General features: G+C 37.9%; 1 protein-coding gene across 8 annotated transcripts in view; it reads right to left on the bottom strand.

Moving 5' to 3' along the window:
• Nucleotides 1-18,321: 18,321 nt before the first annotated feature.
• Nucleotides 18,322-21,965, bottom strand: part of ZNF782 (zinc finger protein 782) — a 69,560-nt gene continuing 65,916 nt past the window's right edge. For 7 of the 8 annotated variants that reach the window (XM_050761778.1, XM_050761779.1, XM_050761781.1 and 4 more), the window contains one exon: nucleotides 18,322-21,201. In XM_050761778.1, the coding sequence (XP_050617735.1) occupies nucleotides 19,346-21,201 (1,856 nt within the window). In that variant the 3' untranslated portion in view covers nucleotides 18,322-19,345. The remainder of the gene's footprint in view (nucleotides 21,202-21,965) is intronic. The other variant, XR_007719903.1, reaches the window with a different exon arrangement.

The following is a 21,965-nucleotide window of genomic DNA, read 5'->3' as shown; positions in this document are numbered from 1 at the left end:
AGTCAAAAACTGTCACAAGAGACAAAGAAGTTCATAACATAATGATAAAGGCATCAAGAGGACATAATAATTGTAAATATATATGTACCTAACATTGGAACACCAAAATATGTAAATCAAATATTAATGGACATAAATAGAGAAATAGACAACAGTATAATGATAGTAGGGACTTGAATACCCTACTTTCGAAACTGGAGAGATCAACCAGACAGATGATTAACAAGGTAATATTGAACCTGAACTACACATTAGACCAAACAGACTGAATGGACATACACAGAACATTCCATCCAACAGTAGCAGAACACACACTCAAATGAACTAAAACATTCTCCACGATAGATCATATGTTAGGACACAAAACATGTCTCAAAAAATTTAAGAAGACTGAAATTATATCAAGTATCATTTGTAACCACCATGGTATGAAACTAGAAATAACAGGAAGAAAACTGGAAAATTAATAAATATGTGGAAATTAAACAACACACTCCCAAAAATCAATGAGTCAAAGAAAAAATCAAAAGAGAAGTTAAATATATCTTCAGACAAACAGAAATGGAAATACAACATGTTAAAACTTACAGGATACCACAAAAGCAGTTCTAAGCAGGAAGTTTATAGCCATAAATGGCTACATTTAAAAAGAAAGATGGAGATAGCCTAACATTACACCTTGAGGAGCTAGAATAAGAATACTAAAACCAAAGTCAGCAGAAGGAAAGAGATAATAAAGACCAGAGCAGAAATAAATCAAATAGGAAACAGAGAAAGTATAGAAAAAAAAAACCTAATAGCTGGTTTCTCTAAAAAATAAAACCAATAAATTCAAAGCATAAGAAAAAAAAAGACTCAAATAAAATGAAAATATTACAATGAATGCCTCAGAAATAAAAAGGATCACAGGGTATTATTATGAGCAATTACATGCCACCAAACTGGATAAACAAGGGAAAATGGATTAATCCTAAAAAATTACAGCCTACCAATATTGAATCAGAAAGAAATGAAAACCCTGAACAGACTGATAACAAATACAGAGACTGAAGGAGACATTAAAACCTCCTGACAAAGAAAAGCCCAGGACCAGATGCCATTGTGGCTGAATTCTACCAAACATTCAAAGAAGAATTAATACCAATCCTTTTTAAACTCTTCCAAAAATATAACTAGAAGCAATACTACAAAAGACATGTTTATGGTGCCAGCATTACCTTGATAATGAAACCAAAGACAGTGCAAGAAAACTATAGGCCTGTATCTCTGATGAGCATAGATGCAAAAATTCTCAATAAAATACTCACACACTGAATTCAATAATAGATCAAAATGATTATACAGCATGACCAAGTGGGATTTATCTGTGGCATGCAAGGCTGATTGAAGACATGCAAATCAATCGATGTGATACATCACATTAAAACAATAAAAAATAAAAACCACTTGATCTCGATTGATGCAGAAAAAGCATGTGACAAAATTAAATATAATTTCTTGATTATAAGCTCTCAACAACATAAGTATAAAGGGAAATTTCCTCAATATGGTAAGGGAAATTTAGGAAAAGCCCATAGCCAACATCATAATCTTTGGGGGAAAACAGATAGCTTTCCTCTAAGATTTAAGAAAGATTTCCTCTAAGATGAGGCAAAGATGCCCACTCTCAACACTTGTATTCAAGTAGTACTAGAAGTAACAGCAAGAGCAACCAGGCAAGAAAAATAAATAAAACGCATATAAGTCAGAAAGGCAGAAGTAAAATTATTTCTATTTGCAGTTAACATGATCCTATATGAAGAAAACTCCAAAGATTCCACCAGAAAACTGTTAGAATAAACAAATTCAGTAAAGTTGCAGAATATAAAATCAACATACAAAAATGGGTTGCATTTTTGTATACCACTAATGACCTATCCAAAAAATATTTGAGAACACACAATCACATAAAAAAGAAAAAAAAAAATACTTAGGAATAAATTTAACAAAAAAGCGAAAGATTTGTACACTGAAAACTATAAAACATTAATAAAAGAAATTGAACACCCAAATAAATGGAAAGATGTATTATGTTCCTGGTATACATACATACAATAGAATGTTATTCAGGCTTAAAAAGGATCTTGTCATTAGCCATACATGAATAAACCTGGAAGACATTATGCTAAGTGAAATAAGCCACACACAGAAAGAAAAATACAGCATGATCTCGCTTATATGTGGAATGTAAAAAAAAAAAAAACAAAAAACAACAACAACAACAAAAAAACAATTGAATACATAGAGTCAGAGAATAAAATGGTGGTTACCAGGTGGTTTTGAGGGGTGAGGAGCAAATAAGAGGAGGTAAGTCAAAGGGTACCAAGTTGGAGCAATTAATACTGTTAAAGTGTCCATACTACTCAAAGCAATATACAGTTTTGACATAATCCTTACCAAAATTCCAATGTAATTTTTCAGAGACATAGTAAAAACTATTCTAAAATTCATTTGGAACCACAAAAGACGCCCACAGCAATTGAGAAGAAAAACAGATCCTTGTACCAGATCTTAGTGGAAAAGATTTTAGGTTTTTCCCATGGATTATTATGTTAGCTCTGGGTTTTTCATGAATGGCCTTCATTATGTTGAGCAACTTTTCTTCTATACCTAAACTGTTGAGAGTTTTTACTAAGAAAGTAAGTTGGACTCTGTCAGATACATTTTCTGTATCAATGGAGATGACTATGTGGTTTTTATCTTTCATTCTGTTATTGTGATGTATCACATTGATTGATTTACATACGTTGAACATGATTGCAAGCTAGAAAGACCCTGAATAGTCAAAAAAATTCTGGCAAAGAAAGAAAAAGTTGGAGGCATCATACTTCCTGATTTCAAATTCTGTAGAAAAGTATTGCAATCAAAACCACATGAAAACAGAAACATTGACCAATGGAACAAAATACAGAGCCCAGAAAGAAACCCAAATATATGTGGTCAACTAATTTTAACAAAGTCCCCAAGAAATGAACAATGGGGAAAGGATAGTCGCCTTAATAAATGGTAACAGGAAACCTGGATATCCACATGCAAAAGAATTAAATCAAACCCTTATCATATACCATACACAAACTCAACGCAAAATGGATAAAAGACCTAAATGGGATACCTGAAACCATAAAAGTCCCAGAAGAAAACAATGGGGGAAAGATTCTTGATAATGGCCTTGGAAATTTTTCTTTGGACATCACACCAAAAGCTCAGTCTATAAAAGCAAAAATAAGCTCAAGCTTCTGCATAGCCAAAACAAACAAACAAAAACAGAAAACAAAAAACAAAAAAACTCCAGCAAAATAAAAAGGTAACCTACCGACTTAAAAAAAAATATTGCAAACCATACATTTGATAAGGGGTTAGTATTCAAAATATATAAAGAACTTGCAAACTCAAAATGAAAAGATAAAGAACCCAATTAAAAACGGGGCAAAGGACCTGAATAGACATTTCTCCAAAGACATACAAATGGCTAACAAGGATACAAAAATGTGCTCCACATCTGTAATCATCAGGGAAATGCAAATCAAAACCCCAATAAGATATCACCTCACACCTCTTAGAATGGTTAAAATAAAAAAAGACAAGAGATAGCTAGTGTTGGTGAGGGTATAGAAAAAAGGGAACTTTTGTGTACTGTTAGTGGGAATGAAAACTAGGATAGCCATTACAGAAAACAGTATGGAAGTTTCATTAAAAATTAAAAATAGAATTACCATTTGACCCAGAAATCCCTCTGCTTGGTATATACCTGCAAGAACACTAAATCAGCACTTCATAGAGATATCTGCACACCAATGCTCAATGCAGCATTATTCACAATAGCCACAATATAAACAATCCAAATGTCAATGGGTAAATGGATAAACTACGGGATGTGTATACACATACATACAATGGAATATTAGCCTTAAAAATGATGCTGTCAATTGCCATACATGAAAGAACATGGAGAACATTATGCTAATGATATCAGCCACATACAGAAAGAAAAATACAGCATGATCTCACTTACTTATATGTAGAATGTAAAAAGAAAAGTTGAATAGAGACAGAGAATAAAATGGTGGTTACCAGGGGGTTAATAGGAGTGAGGAGCAAATGAGAGGAGGTGAGTCAAAGGATATCAAGTTTGCAGATATGTAGAATAAGTCTAGACATTTAATATACAGCATGAGGAATACAGTCAATAATATGTATTTGGAATTTTTGCTAACAGTATATTTTAGGTGCTATTCTCACAAAAAGAGAGTATGTAAGATGATGGGTCTTTTAATTTGCTTGACTGTAGTACACATTTCACTGTATATAAAAAAGCTAGAAGCATTTATTACAAATAGGCCTCCCTGCAAGAAATGCTAAAAGGAGTCTTTCAGGCTTAAATGAAACATAGTTAACTCAAAGCCATATGAAGAAATAAAGATCTCTGAAAAAGGGAAATATACAGACAATCATAAAAGTGTTACTATAACTTTGGTTTGTAACTTTTTGTTTTCTACATGACTTTTATGAGACTAATGTTAAAAAAAATTACTAGTGTTTTTAGATACAAAATGCATAAATATGTAATTTTGTGATATCAACTATTGAAAAGTCGTGGAAATAAAGCTTTATAGGAGAAGGTTTTTTGTATGTTGTTAAGCTGTTTTGTATGTATGTTAATTTATAACATTCTATAAATTAGACTGTTATAAGTTTAGGAAGGTAATTGTAATGTCCATGGTAACCAGAAAGTAGGTAGAGAATGTCCACAAAGGGAATGAGAAGGGAATTTAAATGTCTCACTACAAAAAAATTAACCCAAAAGATGACTAATGCAGAAAATGAGGAACAAAAAGCTCTAAGGTATATAGAGAACAAATACCAAAATAATAGAAGTTTCTCTTTATTAGTAATTAATTATTTATTATTATTTTTGAGATAAAGTCTCACTCTGTCGCTCAGGCTGGAATGCAATGGTGCAATCTCAGCTCACCGCAACCTCTGCCTCCTGGGTTCAAGCAATTCTCCTGCCTCAGCCTGAGTAGCTGGGATTATAGGTGCCCACCACCATGCCTGCCTAATTTTTGTACTTTGAGTAGAGATGGGGTTTCACCATGTTGGCCAGACTAGTCTCGAACTCCTGACCTCAAGTCCCTGCCTTGGCCTCCCAAAGTGTTAGGATTACAGGTGTGAGCCACTGCGCCCGCCTATTTGTAGCTACTTTAAATATAAATGTATCAAACCCTCCAATCAAGAGACTCACAGAATGGATTAAACAAGATCCAACTCTATGTTGCCTATGAGAAACTCACATTAGCTCCAAAGTCACAAACTGGTTAAAAGTGAGAGGATAGAAAAAGATATTTTATGCAAGTGGTAACTGAAAGATAGCAAGTAATATTATCACACAAAATAAAGTTTAAATCAGACATCTACATGAGACAAAGGAGATTATATATTAAAAAGATTCAATAGAACAAGATGATATAAAAATTATAAACATTTATATACCTAATAACAAACCATCCAAATATATAAAGCAAAAATGGACAGAATTGAAGGGAGAAATACAGTTGTATAATAATAGTTGGAGACTTTAGTACCTTACTGTGAGTAATGAATAATACAACCAGACAGAAGATAAATAAAGGAGGACCTGAACATCATGATAAGCCATTAGAGCTGGCATATACAGAACACTATCCAACCATAACAGAATACATATTAATCTCAAGTGCACATGGGATATTCTCCCAGATGGACTATGTGTTAGTACCCAAATTAAGCCTCAATTAATTGAAAAAATATATATATCATACAAAACCTCTTCTAATACAAGTTAGAAGTGAGTAACAGAAGAAAAGTGGGAATATTCACAAATTTGTGGAAATTAAAACAGCATGTCCTTAAGCAAGAAACAGGTCAAAGATGTAATTACAAGGGAAAATAGAAAATACTTAGGAGACAAATAGGCCGGGTGTGGTAGCTCATGCCTGTAATCCCAGTATGTTGGGAGGCTGAGGCAGGAGGATTGCTTGAGCACAGGAGTTCAATACCAGCCTGGGAAACAGAGAGAGTCCCACTCTCTACAAAAAATACAAAAATGAGCCAGGCACCGTGGCACACATCTGTGGTTCCAGCTGCTCGTGAGGCTGAGGTGGGAGGATCACTTGAGCCTAAGAGGTCAAGGCTGCAATAAGCTGTGATTGTACCACTGCACTCCAGCCTGGGTGACAAGAGACGAGACCCTGTCTCAAACAAACAAAAAAACAGATGAAGATGAAAAAAATTATAAACACTCATGGGATGCAGAAAAAGTAGTAAGGGGGAAATTTCCAGCTAAATAATACAAAAAGATTGGAAAAACATGCCGAAGAGTCTGGCTAAGCTGGACTTAATTTAAAAACTTGTATTCATTTCTTTCAAGAAAAAAAAATAGAGTAATATAAAAACAAATTACTAGTGTGTTCACTGGAAATGTCATTTGCTGACTCCTTTGTTTTTTTTTTTTTTTTTTTTTTGAGACGGAGTCTCGCTCTGTAGCCCAGGCTGGAGTGCAGTGGCCGGATCTCAGCTCACTGCAAGCTCCGCCTCCCGGGTTCACGCCATTCTCCGGCCTCAGCCTCCCGAGTAGCTGGGACTACAGGCGCTGCCACCTCGCCCGGCTATTTTTTGTATTTCTTAGTAGAGACGGGGTTTCACCGTGTTAGCCAGGATGGTCTCGATCTCCTGACCTCGTGATCCGCCCATCTCGGCCTCCCAAAGTGCTGGGATTACAGGCTTGAGCCACCGCGCCCGGCCGCTGACTCCTTTGTTTAACCAACCTCTATGGACCAGGTGTGACATGCCTGAGCTTAATGCAGGGTACAATTGGATGTGGTCCAGAGCTAATGTCATACTTCGTGTCTGCAGCTGCAGTCACTTTTACTCTCTTTCAGGCACTGAGGCCACTTTTGCTCTTGGAGACAACACAGAAGGGAAGGCAAGTGCTGAGAAGCACTATTTAGCAACTTCAGTGGTATAACAAGCCCACCTGCAGAAGCACCTGCCATGATCTCAGGCCACTGCAAGTCCCTGACTACCACAACCACCTGCAAGATGGAGCCCCCTGAGGGGTCACCTAGATGCCACATCCTTCCCTGTCCTGGACTGTCTCCAAGAAATCAGGTGGTACCAGAAATCCCAGGAGCCTCAAGAGCCCTTTCCAGATATGGGTTCAGGAAGTTGCTCAAACACTGTAATCTGATCTACTTCTTTAGATCCTGGCTATTGAGGCTTTGCTGGCTGCCTGGTTGGTTGGTTTGAAGACATCAATCTTTATGCTCTCCGTGCCAAGCAGTTACCATCTTGCCCAGGACCCGTGGCTGACATGGTGCTTCTGGAAGACAAGCACTTGGCCTGCAGTCCCAGCATCATACATTATTCATCCTCTTATGGTGATGAGAACACTCAATTTTGCTTTTTCCAAGGATGTTACCAAAGCATATGATGCAAATGGACAAATAAGAGGCTGAGTCCCCCACTCTGCATTAAAAAGATGTATATATAAAGTATTAGTGAGGGAAAAAGGTTTGACAGTTTAAACTGTTGGCAACTTAATGGTTTTTGTTGCATACTTATATATAAACCTCAATATTTGTTTTCCTATACGTTGTGACTATTGTCTGTCTTGTCCAGTTCAGTAATTTTGATATAAAAAGAAATTATACTACCAAATGAAATATTGCCTATGTCTCATCACTCTGCTCAACTTCACCTCACCTCACCAGTACTGTCATATCCATATTACTGATAAAAATGTTCCCCTTAGGAATATGAAATGGCCTCTATGAATTGCGTTCAGTCTCCTCTCAGAATCCTTGTTAAAATTCTACACTAACCCAGAAGATGAGTTCTCAAGACCTGGCCCAAGTCATGCCCCCATGAACTCTACACACTGGCAGGGTTCCCTTTACTACTTGAAATAATGGTGGTGATTTTTTCAGGCCCTAACGTGTGAAGAATGCTGTTTTAGTCCATTTTGTGTTGTTTTAACAGAACACCAGAAACTGGGTAGCTTATAAAGAATAAAAGCTTATTCTCACACACACACACACACACACACTTTTAGAGGCTGGAACATCCAAGATCAAGGGGCCACATGTGGTGAGAGACTTCTTGCTACATCATAACATGGCAGAAGGCATCACATGTGAGACAGTGCCCATGAGAGAGCCTGAGAGGCCTGAACTGCTTTTATAACAAAGTCACTGTCTTGATAATGAACCCACTCATGTGATAGAGAAATTAATCCATTCATGATGGCAGAGCACTCATGACCTAATCCTCCCTTAAAGGTTCCACATCTGAACACTGTTGCATTAGGAATTAAGTTTCCAACACATGAACTTTGGGGGGACACATTCAAACCACAGCTGATGAGGGCCAACTCAATTGCCAGTCTCTGAATCCTCTTTTATTTTAGAAGTTGCTGTGATGTGATTCTACTGCCTATATAACTCAGAAAGCAGTTCCTGTGTAAAACGCATCATGGGACACAACTGAAATCACCTCCAGTGTAGCAGGGAAACAGAACTCAGGGCAAGGGTGGCCATTATATGCTGAAAAAAGCAAACGGGTGGGTGTGTGCTATCCTTCAATATCTGAAATGCTTTTTCTCTAGAGTATTTATACATCTGGTGTGTAACTTCTATCCTGGAGTGTAACAAAAAATACCCAAGGTTGACAGTACTCCAGCTTAGTTCTGGATTCTTAAAACTTCCAGGAGAGAAAGGCTGGGGGTGCATGAAGTCATGCAGTAGCTTTTTGTGGAAAAGCAATTTATTGGGAACTCAACACTTACAAACTGGGTTAAGTCATGTCAGCCAGTCGACAGGAGAATAAAAGACTCAGCTTTAAAAATTTTTGGAAACGGTCTCATCAGAGAGTTAAAGAAAAATTGATGCTACTATATTATGAGGAACTCACACACCTCCATCACATGATGGCTGTATCTCCTTTAGGCCTAATGTATCTTTTTATGAGTTACAATCTTTTTTTGAGGCTCTTGTAAGGAACACAGGCCTTTATTTTGATTTTTAATACTGGTAAAATACATAATGGTGATAATTATTACCTATTGCTCACTTACTCTGTGCCACGTATTAAGGAACGGACACAGATTAACTCAGAAAATTCTTTCAGAAAGGATTGTAGGTAATCACCATCATTATGGTGATGAGGAGACTGAGACATATTAAAGGAGAACTGACTTTCCAAGGTCACAGCCATATGGGAAGAAAGGGAATGAACACTCTAGTGACGTCAATAAGCCATTTAGTAAATTGAGAATCTGCTGGGTCTCATAACGTACAGGGGACCCTAAACTCACTTTTATTATTTTAAAAGTTAACTGTATAGAGGTATACTTTATGCAAAGTAGACTAATTTTTAGTATATTTTGATGGGTTCTAAAAACTTGTACAGTTCTGTAAAGATCACCACCATTTATATATGGAACATTCCATCATAATAAAAAAATTCCCTTATTCCTCTAACCAGTGGATCCTCACACACCACTGCCCCCAGCCTTATGCAATAAATGGTCTACTTTCTTTCTATCCCTCTAGACTAGATGTCTTTCCTAGAATTTTATATAAATAGGATAAAATACAGCTCTACCCTCTTGTGCCTGGCTTCTTTTGCTCAGCACAATCTTAAGATTTATCAATGTTGCTGCATGCACTAGCGGTTCCTTCCTTGTACAGCTGTATTCCATTATATGGTAATAGTACTGTTTATATATTTTTCTGTTAATAAATCCAATTATTTACAATTTGGGGTTACTATGAGTAAAGATTCTATGAACATTTGCATGTAATTCTTTTTTTTTTTTTTTTTATACTTTAAGTTCTAGGGTAAATGTGTACAATGTGCTGGTTACATATGTATACATGTGACATGCTGGTGTGCTGCACCCATTAACTCGTCATTTACATTAGGTATATCTCCTAATGCTATCCCTCCCCACTCCCCACAATAGGCCCCAGTGTGTGATGTTCCCCTTCCTGTGTCCAAGTGATCTCACTGTTCAATTCCCACCTATGAGTGAGAACATGTGGTATTTGGTTTTCTGTTCTTGCGATGGTTTGCTGAGAATGATGGTTTCCAACTGCATCCATGTCCCTACAAAGGACATGAACTCATCCTTTTTTATGGCTGCATAGTATTCCATGGTGTATATGTGCCACATTTTCTTTATCCAGTCTGTCACTGATGGATATTTGGGTTGATTCCAAGTCTTTGCTATTGTGAATAGTGCCACAATAAACATATGTGTGCATGTGTCTTTATAGCAGCATGACTTTGGGTATATCCCCAGTAATGGGATGGCTGGCTCAAATGGTATTTCTAGTTCTAGCTCCTTGAGGAATCGCCACACTGTTTTCCACAATGGTTGAACTAGTTAACAGTCCCACCAACAGTGCAGAACTGTTCCTATTTCTCCACATCCTCTCCAGCACCTGTTGTTTCCTGATTTTTTTAATGATTGCCATTCTAACTGGTGTGAGATGGTATCTCATTGTGGTTTTGATTTGCATTTCTCTGATGGCCAGTGATGATGAGCATTTTTTCATGTGTCTGTTGGCTGTATGAATGTCTTCTTTTGAGAAGTGTCTTTTCATATCCTTTGCCCATTTTTCGATGGGGTTGTTTCTTTCTTGTAAATTTGATTGAGTTCTTTATAGGTTCTGGATATTAGCCCTTTGTCAGATGAGATTGCAAAAATTTTCTCCCATTCTGTAGGTTGCCTGTTCACGCTGATGGCAGTTTCTTTTGCTGTGCAGAAGCTCTTTAGTTTAATTAGATCCCATTTGTCAATTTTGGCTTTTGTTGCTGTTGCTTTTGGTGTTTTAGACATGAAGTCCTTGCCCATGCCTATGTCTTGAATGGTATTACCTAGGTTTTCTTCTAGGGTTTTTATGGTTTTAAGTCTAACATTTAAGTCTCTAATTCATCTTGAATTAATTTTCATATAAGGAGTAAGGAAAGGATCCAGTTTCAGCTTTCTACTTATGGCTAGCCAATTATCCCAGCACCATTTATTAAATAGGGAATCCTTTCCCCATTTCTTGTTTTTGTCAGGTTTGTCAAAGATCAGATGGCTGTAGATATGTGGTATTATTTCTGAGGGCTCTGTTCTGTTCCATTGGTCTATATCTCTGTTTTGGTACCAGTACCATGCTCTTTTGGTTACTATAGCCTTGTAGTATACTTTGAAGTCAGGTAGCATGATGCCTCCAGCTTTGTTCTTTTGCCTTAGGATTGTCTTGGCAATGCGGGGTCTTTTTTGGTTCCATATGAACTTTAAAGCAGTTTTTTCCAATTCTGTGAAGAAACTCATTGGTAGCTTAATGGGGATGGCATTGAATCTATAAATTACCTTGGGCAGTATGGCCATTTTCACAATATTGATTCTTCCTATCCATGAGCATGGAATGTTCTTCCATTTGTTTGTGTCCTCTTTTATTTCACTGAGCAGTGGTTTGTAGTTCTCCTTGAAGAGGTTCTTTACATCCCTTGTAAGTTGGATTCCTAGGTATTTTATTCTCTTTGAAGCTATTGTGAATGGGAGTTCATTCATGATTTGGCTCTCTTTTTGTCTGTTACTAGTGTGTAAGAATGCTTTTGATTTTTGCACATTGATTTTGTATCCTGAGACTTTGCTGAAGTTGTTTATCAGCTTAAGGAGATTTTGGGCTGAGACAATGGGGTTTTCTAAATATACAATCATGTCATCTGCAAACAGGGACAATTTGACTTCTTCTTTTCCTAACTGAATACCCTTGATTTCTCTCTCTTGCCTGATTGCCCTAGCCAGAACTTCCAACACTATGTTGAATAGGAGTGGTGAGAGAGGGCGTCCCTGTCTTGTGCCAGTTTTCAAAGGGAATGCTTCCAGTTTTTGCCCATTCAATATGATATTGGCTGTGGGTTTGTCATAAATAGCTCTTATTATTTTGACATACATTCCATCAATACTGAATTTATTGAGAGTTTTAGCATGAAGGGCTGCTGAATTTTGTCAAAGGCCTTTTCTGCATCTATTGAGATAATCATGTGGTTTTTGTCTTTGTTCTGTTTATATGCTGGATAATGTTTATTGATTTGCATATGTTGAACCAGCCTTGAATCCCAGGGATGAAGCCCACTTGATCATGGTGGATAAGCTTTTTGATGTGCTGCTGGATTCGGTTTGCCAGTATTTTATTGAGGATTTTTGCATTGATGCTCATCAGGGATATTGGTCTAAAATTCTCTTTTTTTGTTGTATCTCTGTCAGGCTTTGGTATCAGGATGATGTTGGCCTCGTAAAATGAGTTAGGGAGGATACCCTCTTTTTCTATTGATTGCAATAATTTCAGAAGGAATGGTACCAGCTCCTCCTTGTACCTCTGGTAGAAATCAGCTGTGAATCTGTCTGGTCCTGGACTTTTTTTGGTTGGTAGGCTATTAATTATTGCCTCAATTTCAGAGCCTGCTATTGGTCTATTCAGGGATTCAACTTCTTCCTGGTTTAGTCTTGGGAGAGTGTAAGTGTCCAGGAAATTATCAATTTCTTCTAGGTTTTCTAGTTCATTTGTGTAGAGGTCTTTATAGTATTCTCTGATGGTAGTTTGTATTTCTGTGGGGTCGATGGTGATATCCCCTTTATCATTTTGTATTGTGTCTATTTGATTCTTCTCTCTTTTCTTCATTAGTCTTGCTAGCAGTCTATCAATTTTGTTGATCTTTTCAAAAAACCAGCTCCTGGATTCATTGATTTTTTGGAGGGCTTTTTGTGTCTCTATCTCCTTCAGTTCTGCTCTGATCTTAAGTTATTTTTTGCCTTCTGCTAGCTTTTGAATGTGTTTGCTCTTGCTTCTCTAGTTCTTTTAATTTTGATGCTAAAATTGATGCTAGATCAATTTTAGATCTTTCCTGCTTTCTCTTGTGGGAATTTAGTGCTATAAATTTCCCTCCACACACCGCTTTAAATGTGTCCCAGACAGTCTGGTATGTTGTATCTTTGTTCTCATTGGTTTCAAAGAACATCTTTATTTCTGCCTTCATTTCGTTATGTACCCAGTAGTCATTCAGGAGCAGGTTGCTTAGTTTCCAAGTAGTTGAGTGGTTTTGATTGAGTTTCTTAGTTCTGAGTTCTGGTTTGATTGCACTGTGGTCTGAGAAACAGTTTGTTATAATTTCTGTTCTTTTACATTTGCTGAGGAGTGCTTTACTTCCAAGTATGTGGTCAATTTTGGAATAAATGCAATGTGGTGCTGAGAAGAATGTATATTCTATTGATTTGGGGTGGAGAGTTCTGTAGATGTCTATTAGGTCTGCTTGGTGAAGAGTTGAGTTCAATTCCTGAATATCCTTGTTAATTGTCTCATTGATCTGTCTCATGTTGACAGTGGGGTGTTAAAGTCTCCCATTATTATTGTATGGGAGTCTAAGTCTCTTTGTAAGTCTCTAAGGACTTGCTTTATGAATCTGGGTGCTCCTGTATTGGGTGCATATATTTAGATAGTTAGCTCTTCCTGATGAATTGATCCCTTTACCATTATGCAATGGTCTTGTCTCTTTTGATCTTTGATGGTTTAAAGTCTGTTTTATCAGAGACTGGGATTGCAACCCCTGATTTTTTTTTGTTTTCCATTTGCTTGGTAGATCTTCCTCCATCCCTTTATTTTGAGCCTATGTGTGTCTCTGCATGTGAGATAGGTCTCCTGAATACAGCAAACTGATGGGTCTTGACTCTTCATCCAATTTGCCAGTTTGTGTCTTTCAATTGGACCATTTAGTCCATTTACATTTAAGGTTCATATTGTTACGTGTGAACTTGATCCTGTCATTATGATATTAGCTGGTTATTTTGCTCGCTAGTTGATGCAGTTTCTTCCTAGCATTGATGGACTTTACGTTTTGACATGTTTTTGCAATGGCTGGTACCTGTTGTTCCTTTCCATGTTTAGTGCTTCCTTCAGGATCTCTTGTAGGGCAGGCCTGGTGGTGACAAAATCTCTAAGCATTTGCTTGTCTGTAAAGGATTTTATTTCTCCTTCACATATGAAACTTAGTTTGGCTGGATGTGAAATTCTGGGTTGAAAATTCTTTTCTTTAAGAATGTTGAATATTGGCCCCCACTCTCTTCTGGCTTGGAGAGTTTCCGCTGAGAGATCTGCTGTTAGTCTGATGGGCTTCCCTTTGTGGGTAACCCGACCTTTCTCTCTGGCTGCCCTTAACATTTTTTCCTTCAACTTTGGTGAATCTGACAATTATGTGTCTTGGAGTTGCTCTTCTCGAGGAGCATCTTGGCGTTCTCCATATTTCCTGAATTTGAATGTTGGCCTGCCTTACTAGGTTGGGGAAGTTCTCCTGGATGATATCCTGCAGAGTGTTTTCCAACTTGGTTCCATTTTCCCTGTCACTTTCAGGCACACCAATCAGACGTAGATTTGGTCTTTTCACATAATCCCATATTTCTTGGAGGCTTTTTTCATTTCTTTATACTCTTTTTTCTCTACACTTCTCTTCTGGCTTCATTTCATTCATTTGATCTTCAATCGCTGATACTCTTTCTTCCAGTTGATCGAGTTGGTTACTGAAGCTTGTGCATTTGTCACGTAGTTCTCGTGTTATGGTTTTCACCTCTATCAGTTCTTTTAAGATCTCTGCATTGATTATTCTAGTTATCCATGCATCCATTCTTTTTTCAAGGTTTTTCCTTTGCGCTGGTTACATAGTTCCTCCTTTAGCTCTGAGAAGTTCGATCAACTGAAGCTTTCTTCTCTCAATTCGTCAAAGTCTTTCTTCGTCCAGCTTTGTTCCATTGCTGGTGATGAGCTGCTTTCCTTTGGAGGGGGAGATGTGCTCTGATTTTTTGAATTTCCAGCTTTTCTGCCCTGCTTTTTCCCCATCTTTGTGGGTAACCCTTTGGTCTTTGATGATAGTGACATACTGATGGGGTTTTGGTGTGGGTGTCCTGTTTGTTAGTTTTCCTTCTAACAGTCAGGACCCTCAGCTGTAGGTCTGTTGGAGTTTGCTTGAGGTTCACTCCAGACCCTATTTGCCTGGGTATCAGCAGCAGAGGCTGCAGAAGATAGAATATTGCTGAACAGCGTGTGCTGCTGTCTGATTCTTGCTCTGGAAGCTTTGTCTCAGGGGTGTACTCTGCCATGTAAGGTGTGAGGTGTGAGTCTACACCTAGTGGGGGATGTCTCCCAGTTAGGCTACTCAGGGGTCAGGGACCCACTTGAGCAGGCAGTCTGTCCATTCTCAGATCTCAACCTCTGTGCTGGGAGATCCACTGCTCTCTTCAAAGCTGTCAGACAGGGGCATTTACCTCTGCCAAGGTTTCTGCTGCTTTTTGTTTAGCTATGCCCTGTCCCCAGAGGATAAGACTACGGAGGCAGGCCGGCTTCCTTGAGCTGTGGTGGGCTCCACCCAATTCGAGCTTCCTGGTGGCTTTTTGTCACCTACTTAAGCCTCAGCGATGGCAAGTGCCCCTCCCCCAGCCTCGCTGCCGCCTTGCAGTTAGATCTCAGACTGCTGTGCTAGCAATGAGGGAGGCTCCGTGGGTGTGGGACCCTCTGGGTCAGGTGTGGGATATAATCTCCTAGTGTGCCATTTGCTAAGACCCTTGGTAAAGCGCAGTATTAGGATGGGAGTTACCTGATTTTCCAGGTGTTATGTGTCTCAATTTCCTTTGGCTAGGAAAAGGAATTTCCTTCCCCCTTGTGCTTCCCAGGTGAGGCAATGCCTCACCCTGCTTCAGCTCTCGCTGGTTGGGCTGCACCCACAGACCAGTGCCAAGTTTCTGACACGCCCCAGTGAGATGAACCTGTACCTCAGTTGAAAATGCAGAAATCACCCCTCTTCTGTGTTACTCACGCTGGGAGCTGGAGGCAGGAGCTGTTCCTATTCGGCCATCTTGGGTGCACCCCTATGTGTTTCTCTGGGGTAAATGCCTAGAATGAAAATTGCTGGTTGTAGGTAAGGTACTGTTATCTTTATAAGGAACTACAATATGGATTTGTATTGCTATCACATGAACACACACTTTCTTGCTGACCAAAGCTTTGGACACTGTTTCTAGTATTTATTGGCCAACTATATATCTTCAGTGAAATATCTATTTTAATGTTTTCCCTTTTTTTGGTCCATTATAACTGCATTTTCTGTATTATAAACATTGTTTTTTTTTTTTTTCTTTTAAGAGACAGAGTCTTGCTCGGTTACCCAGGCTGGAGTACAGTGGCATGATCACAACCCACCACAGCCTCAAATCCTGGGCACAAGCAATCCTCCCACCTCAGCCTCCCAAGTAGTTAGGACTAGGACTACAGGCATATGCCACTATGCTTGGTTAATTTCATTTTTTGTAGAGATAGGGTCTCATGTTGTGCAGGGTGGTCTCAAACTCCTGGCTTCAAGCAATCCTCCTGCCTTGGCCTCCCAAAGTGCTGGGATTACACAGGCAAGCCACCATATCCAGTCAGTTTCTTTTGTTTTCTATCATAAATTTTGTACTTTTAGTGATTTTGTTTGGTTCTGTGATTTATTTTGAGTAAGTTTTAAATTATGGTGTAAAGATCAAGTTGCATTTACAATATATAAGTATCATTACTGATACAGTTTGCCTGTGTCTCCACCCAAAACCTCATCTTGAATTTTAATTCCCATAATCCCCACATGTTATGGGTGGGACCAGCTGGAGGTAAGTGGATCATGGGGGGCAGTTTTCCCCATGCTGTTCTTGCGATAGTGACTGACTCTCATGAGATCTACTGGTTTTATAGCATCTGGCATTTGCCCTGCTGCACTCACTATGCTGCCCTGTAAAAAAGGTGCCTGCTTCTTTGCCTTCTGCCATGATCTTATGTTTCCTGAGGCCTCCCCAGCAATGCAGAACTGTGCGTCAATTAAACCTCTTTCCTTTACAAATTACCCAGTCTTGGGGTTTTCTTCTTACTAGCGTGAGAATGGAGTAATACAATTATCTCAGCATCATTTTTGAAAACAATTATCATTTTTCCATCAAATTACCCTGAAACATTTGTCAAAAAACAACTGATGACATTCAGTTACAACTCAGAGAAACAGAGAGCAGGCAAGAGCACTGCTCTCTATCCATGAAACAAGAAAACAGTTGGGAAGGCTTTAACTTTTCTTCAATGCACCAGATATCTGAGGCCACAGAGCAAAAAAGCTATCTGGAAAACTAGGTGGTTGTAGAGAGAAACAAAGATCCAAGCAGTTGTTAACTGAGAGAAAGAATGCCAAATGCCATAGAAAGTGACTCCAGCGGGAAAACTAGACAACATGAAGTATCAGGTAGGTAACTGTGGCAGAGAGATAAAAACTATAACAAAATTAAAATGCTAAAAATGAAAAACACAGTACCATAAATAAAGATTGCCTTCCAAGTGTCCATTATTGTACTCAACACTGCTAGGAAAGAATCAGTAATGTTGAAGATTATATATATATATATTTGCTTGTGTATTTGTGTGTGAGACACACACACAGAAAAGAGAGAGAGAAATTTATTGGTTGACACTGGCTTCTTTGAAAGGAGGCAGTTTAGTAACAATGGCCTTTACTAGACAGACATGTTAGAAGGCAGTAGGAGAAAGGGAATGTGGCATCAGATATTTTCCATAAAAGGTTTGTTATTAATATTCATGTGGCAAATTGTAGCTGATGTCAAAGTAGTTATAAAGCAAGGGGAACACAATTCTCTTATAGCAATGTTGAGGTCTAAGAAACATATAAAACAAATACCTGGTAAATACCATGCACATATACATACATAAACAATCAATAACTCACAAAACACTCACATATTTGCAACACTGCTTTTCAGTTTATGCAATTTATTTCTTGTTCTTTTTAAGCTTTTTATTATACTGAATGTCTATTAATCAATGTTACATTTCATTAAAAGTTTTGATATTATATATGAAACAACAGTTCTGATATAGCAATATCTAGATAAAGGCTATTACTTACCTTTCTTAAATTGATAGATTTTCCCCTTGTAACAAGCTCTGATATAAAATATGATCATTTGTTGAAAACTTTACACATTCAAAATTAAATTATCAAATATTTAATGAGATTCTGGGGGTGTGTGTGTGTGCGTGTCTGTGTGTGTGAAGAATTTCCTACATTTGTTAAAATGTCAGATTTCTGATGATATTACCTGTCCGATGAGGAAGACTTGGGAATAAAAGCCATGGTCATTCAGGATGCTGTCTGAGGTTTGTCGTATGTGACTTTTCTGACATACACTGATTTCAGATGTCCTGAAAAATCATACTCGTGAGTTTTATTAGGTGAGGGTTGTTGAGTTTCTGTCAGTATCAAGTATACCGAAACCTTTAGAAGTTCAGCAGAGAACACATTTATTTCCTCACTGCAAAAAGTCCAACTGTGTACATGGAGGAGAAAACTCCATGCCACAGGGTCCTTCTCTGACCTTGGTTCCTACCATCTTGTATTTTCTATCATCAGAGCCTGAGTCCCAAGGTTTTCCTCCATTCCACTCTAATGAGGGATAGAAGAAAATATTGAGAATTTTGCTGATGTATTTAAGACCTGTCATTGACCTCCATATTCCACTAGCTAGAGAGTAACAATATGACCCCATTTATATGACAGAGCGGTTGAGAAATTTAGGCCAGGTGTGTCATGAGAGAGAAGTGAAAATGATTACTAGTGAACATTTCAATAGTTATTATGTGACATATAGGGATTACCTCTATGTAAGTTAAAATGAGGGTTGACATGGCAGAAGAATTTCCCACATCCATTAACTTCATTTCTTGTTTAATATACTACGAGGTCTCCATCTTGAATGTATTTTCTGCTGTACTGACTTTTCATTAAAGTTTATCACACACTTATTATATTCTAGCTTTTGTCATTGTGTGATTGATGATGAAAGAGTTTTGATTGTTGGCACAAAGTTTTCACATTTTTATTACTTTCTCAGAGCTCTTCTGCAGCATGAGTTTTCTGAGGAGAGAGTTCACATGAGTATTTTCTATATTCATTATCTTTATAGGGTTTCTTTGCTGGGTGAGTTCTGTAATATCCATGGAAGACTGTGCTCTGGCTGAAAGAATGCCCATATAAAATACATTTCAACAATTCATCTTCTATTCTTTGACATTTGGTGGGGGCTGAAATTGTAGAGGAAATTCCAGTCTATGTTAACAGTTTTCTCCTGTGTGTTCATTATGTATTGTGAGGTTTGATCTCCAGCTCAGATTCTTTCATATTCTTTATATGCATATGTTTAATCCCCTGGGTGGGCTTTCTGATGTTCTCTAAGGCTTGATTTTTGACTGAAAGTTTTTCCACATTTATCACATTTATAGGGTTTCTCCCCTGTGTGAGTTCTCTGATGTACTCTGAGATTGGATTTCTGACTGAAAGCTTCCCCACACTGATTACAATTATATGGTTTCTCCCCAGTATGAGTTCGCTGATGTTTTCTTAGGACTGACTTCTCACTGAAAGCTTTTCCACATTCATTACATTCATAGGGCTTCTCCCCAGTGTGAGTTCTCTGATGCCCTCTGAGATTTGATTTCTGCCTGAAAGTTTTTCCACACTCCTCACATTTATAGGGTTTCTCCCCAGTATGAGTTCTGTGATGTACTCTGAGGTTTGATTTCTGACTGAAAGCTTCCCCACAATGATTACATGTATAGGGTTTTTCCCCTGTGTGAATTCTATGATGTCCTCTGAGTTGTGATTTCTGACCGAAAGCTTTTCCACACTGATTACATTTGTAGGGCTTCTCCCCTGTGTGTGTTCTATGATGTTTCCTCAGGCCTGACTTCAGTTTGAAAGCTTTCCCACATTCATCACATTTGTATGGTCTTTCCCCTGTGTGAGTTCTTCGATGATTCCTTAGGCCTGACATATGGCTGAAAGATTTCCCACATTCATTACATTCAAAAGGTTTCTCCCCTGTGTGAGTTCTCTGATGCACTATGAGGATTGATTTATAGTTAAAAGATTTCCCACATTCATGACATTCGAATGGTTTCTCCCCTGTGTGGGTTCTCTGGTGTATTCTTAGGCCTGACTTTGCACTGAAAGCTTTCTCACATCCATCACATTGATATGGTTTCTCTCCTGTGTGAGTTCTCTGATGTTTTCTTAGGCGTGACTTCTCACTGAAGGCTTTCCCGCATTCACGACATTCATAGGGTTTCTCCCCTGTGTGACTTTTCTGAGGCCAAATCAAGCGTGAATTAACAGAGCAGGATTTTCCACATTCATTATACTCACAGGGTTTTTCCCTTATGTAAACCTTCGGATGTACACTGAAAGTTGACTGGTAGCTGAACGTCTCTGTACATGGGTTATAATCAGAGTATTTATCTGTTGCATGAGTTCTCTGATGCACTGGGAGGGTTGAATTATGGTTGAAACTTTTTCCATATTCAAAGGGTTTCATCCCTATATGAACTCTACGACATTCTCTAATGTGTGACTTTTGGCTGAAAGATTTCCCTCCTGTTGGAGTTTTGTGAGTGATCCTACAGAAACAATTTCTAGTATCATTAAACTCATAGTGACTCTTCTCTGTATGAATGTTCTGAGGAAAAATAAAGGTTGATTTATCATATTTGTTTTCCCCAAATTTATTGAAATTGTAAGATTTTCCTTTTGGGTAGGTACTGTCAGATGTAACAACGGCAGCCTTTTCAAGAAAAGCTTTTCTACTTTCATTATGTTCAAAATCTTGCCCCGAAGTCTGAATTGTCTGATACTGAATAACGTCCTCCTTATGACTGAGGGTTTTTACACTTTTATTATAAGCAAAAGATTTCTCTTGAGTGTTAGTTCTGCCATCCTTAATACTGATGAGCCATTTGTCACATACATTATGCTCATGAGCCTTTTCTTTTGAATACTGACAGTGTGGGGCCGTCGGGCTGAGACCCAGGTAAGCAGACCCCACAGTGTCACATTTACAAGGCATCATTCTTGCAGGAAAAATGTTTATGTCCCGATTATGTGGTTTTCCTGAAATTTCTTGCTCTGTAGTCAATAATTTATTGCTGAATAAAACTTGCCACAAATGTTTGCCTTGATTTTCTGGGCTCTTCTCTGAGATTTCATCAGGTTGGGAGTCTTCTAAAAATGATAAAATTAAACAAACTTTATGATATTTAACACATTTCTTATGGAATGGGACATATATGTATATATACGCCCTATTATGTATTTGATTCCTGAGTTTCTGGCTCAGTTTCTCAACAATAAAGTAATTTCAAGTATATTCCCTATATTCCCTTTTTAGCTTAAATTTTTTTTTGTAGTAGAAAAAGAAATGGGAAATGAATATACGTCTGTATTTGGCATCTTAAAATAAAATTTTCAAAACTGAATAGAGAAGAGGATATAAATCAACAAAATGACTGAAAATGGTGTATATGTAAGAGCACTGGATCCTGGGAACAGGAAAATCAGAGAATGGGATGAATAAAAAAAAGATTACCAAAATGAAGTAGCTAACAACAAAAATCAATGGATTAGTGGTTTTATCTGAGACAGGGTTTGCCTTAGGGAGTAAAGCTAGTCTAGATTCTTATACAAATATAAATTACAATGGTAGGATAATCATTAGCCTACAATAGTCCAGTTGAAGCTCCATTTCCTTTCTACATATCACAAAATAAATTTATAATGGCACCAATTTCCTCATGTTAGAAGAAATACTACTGTAGACCACATTTTAATTCTGTCTGTATTATCATCAAAGGAACACAAATGTGTAAGTGGAAGTATAAAATTGATGGGAGTTAAAGTCATTTTTCCACCTCGATTGGATTCACTGCTCTGCCCTAGCTCTGGTGACTTGGTTTATTGTATCAGGGTTGTTCAACAGTGAATCTTTT

The sequence above is a fragment of the Macaca thibetana genome, chromosome 15 (assembly GCF_024542745.1).
Source record: "Macaca thibetana thibetana isolate TM-01 chromosome 15, ASM2454274v1, whole genome shotgun sequence".
NCBI lineage: Eukaryota > Metazoa > Chordata > Mammalia > Primates > Cercopithecidae > Macaca > Macaca thibetana.
This window is presented reverse-complemented; position numbering and strand designations above follow the sequence as displayed.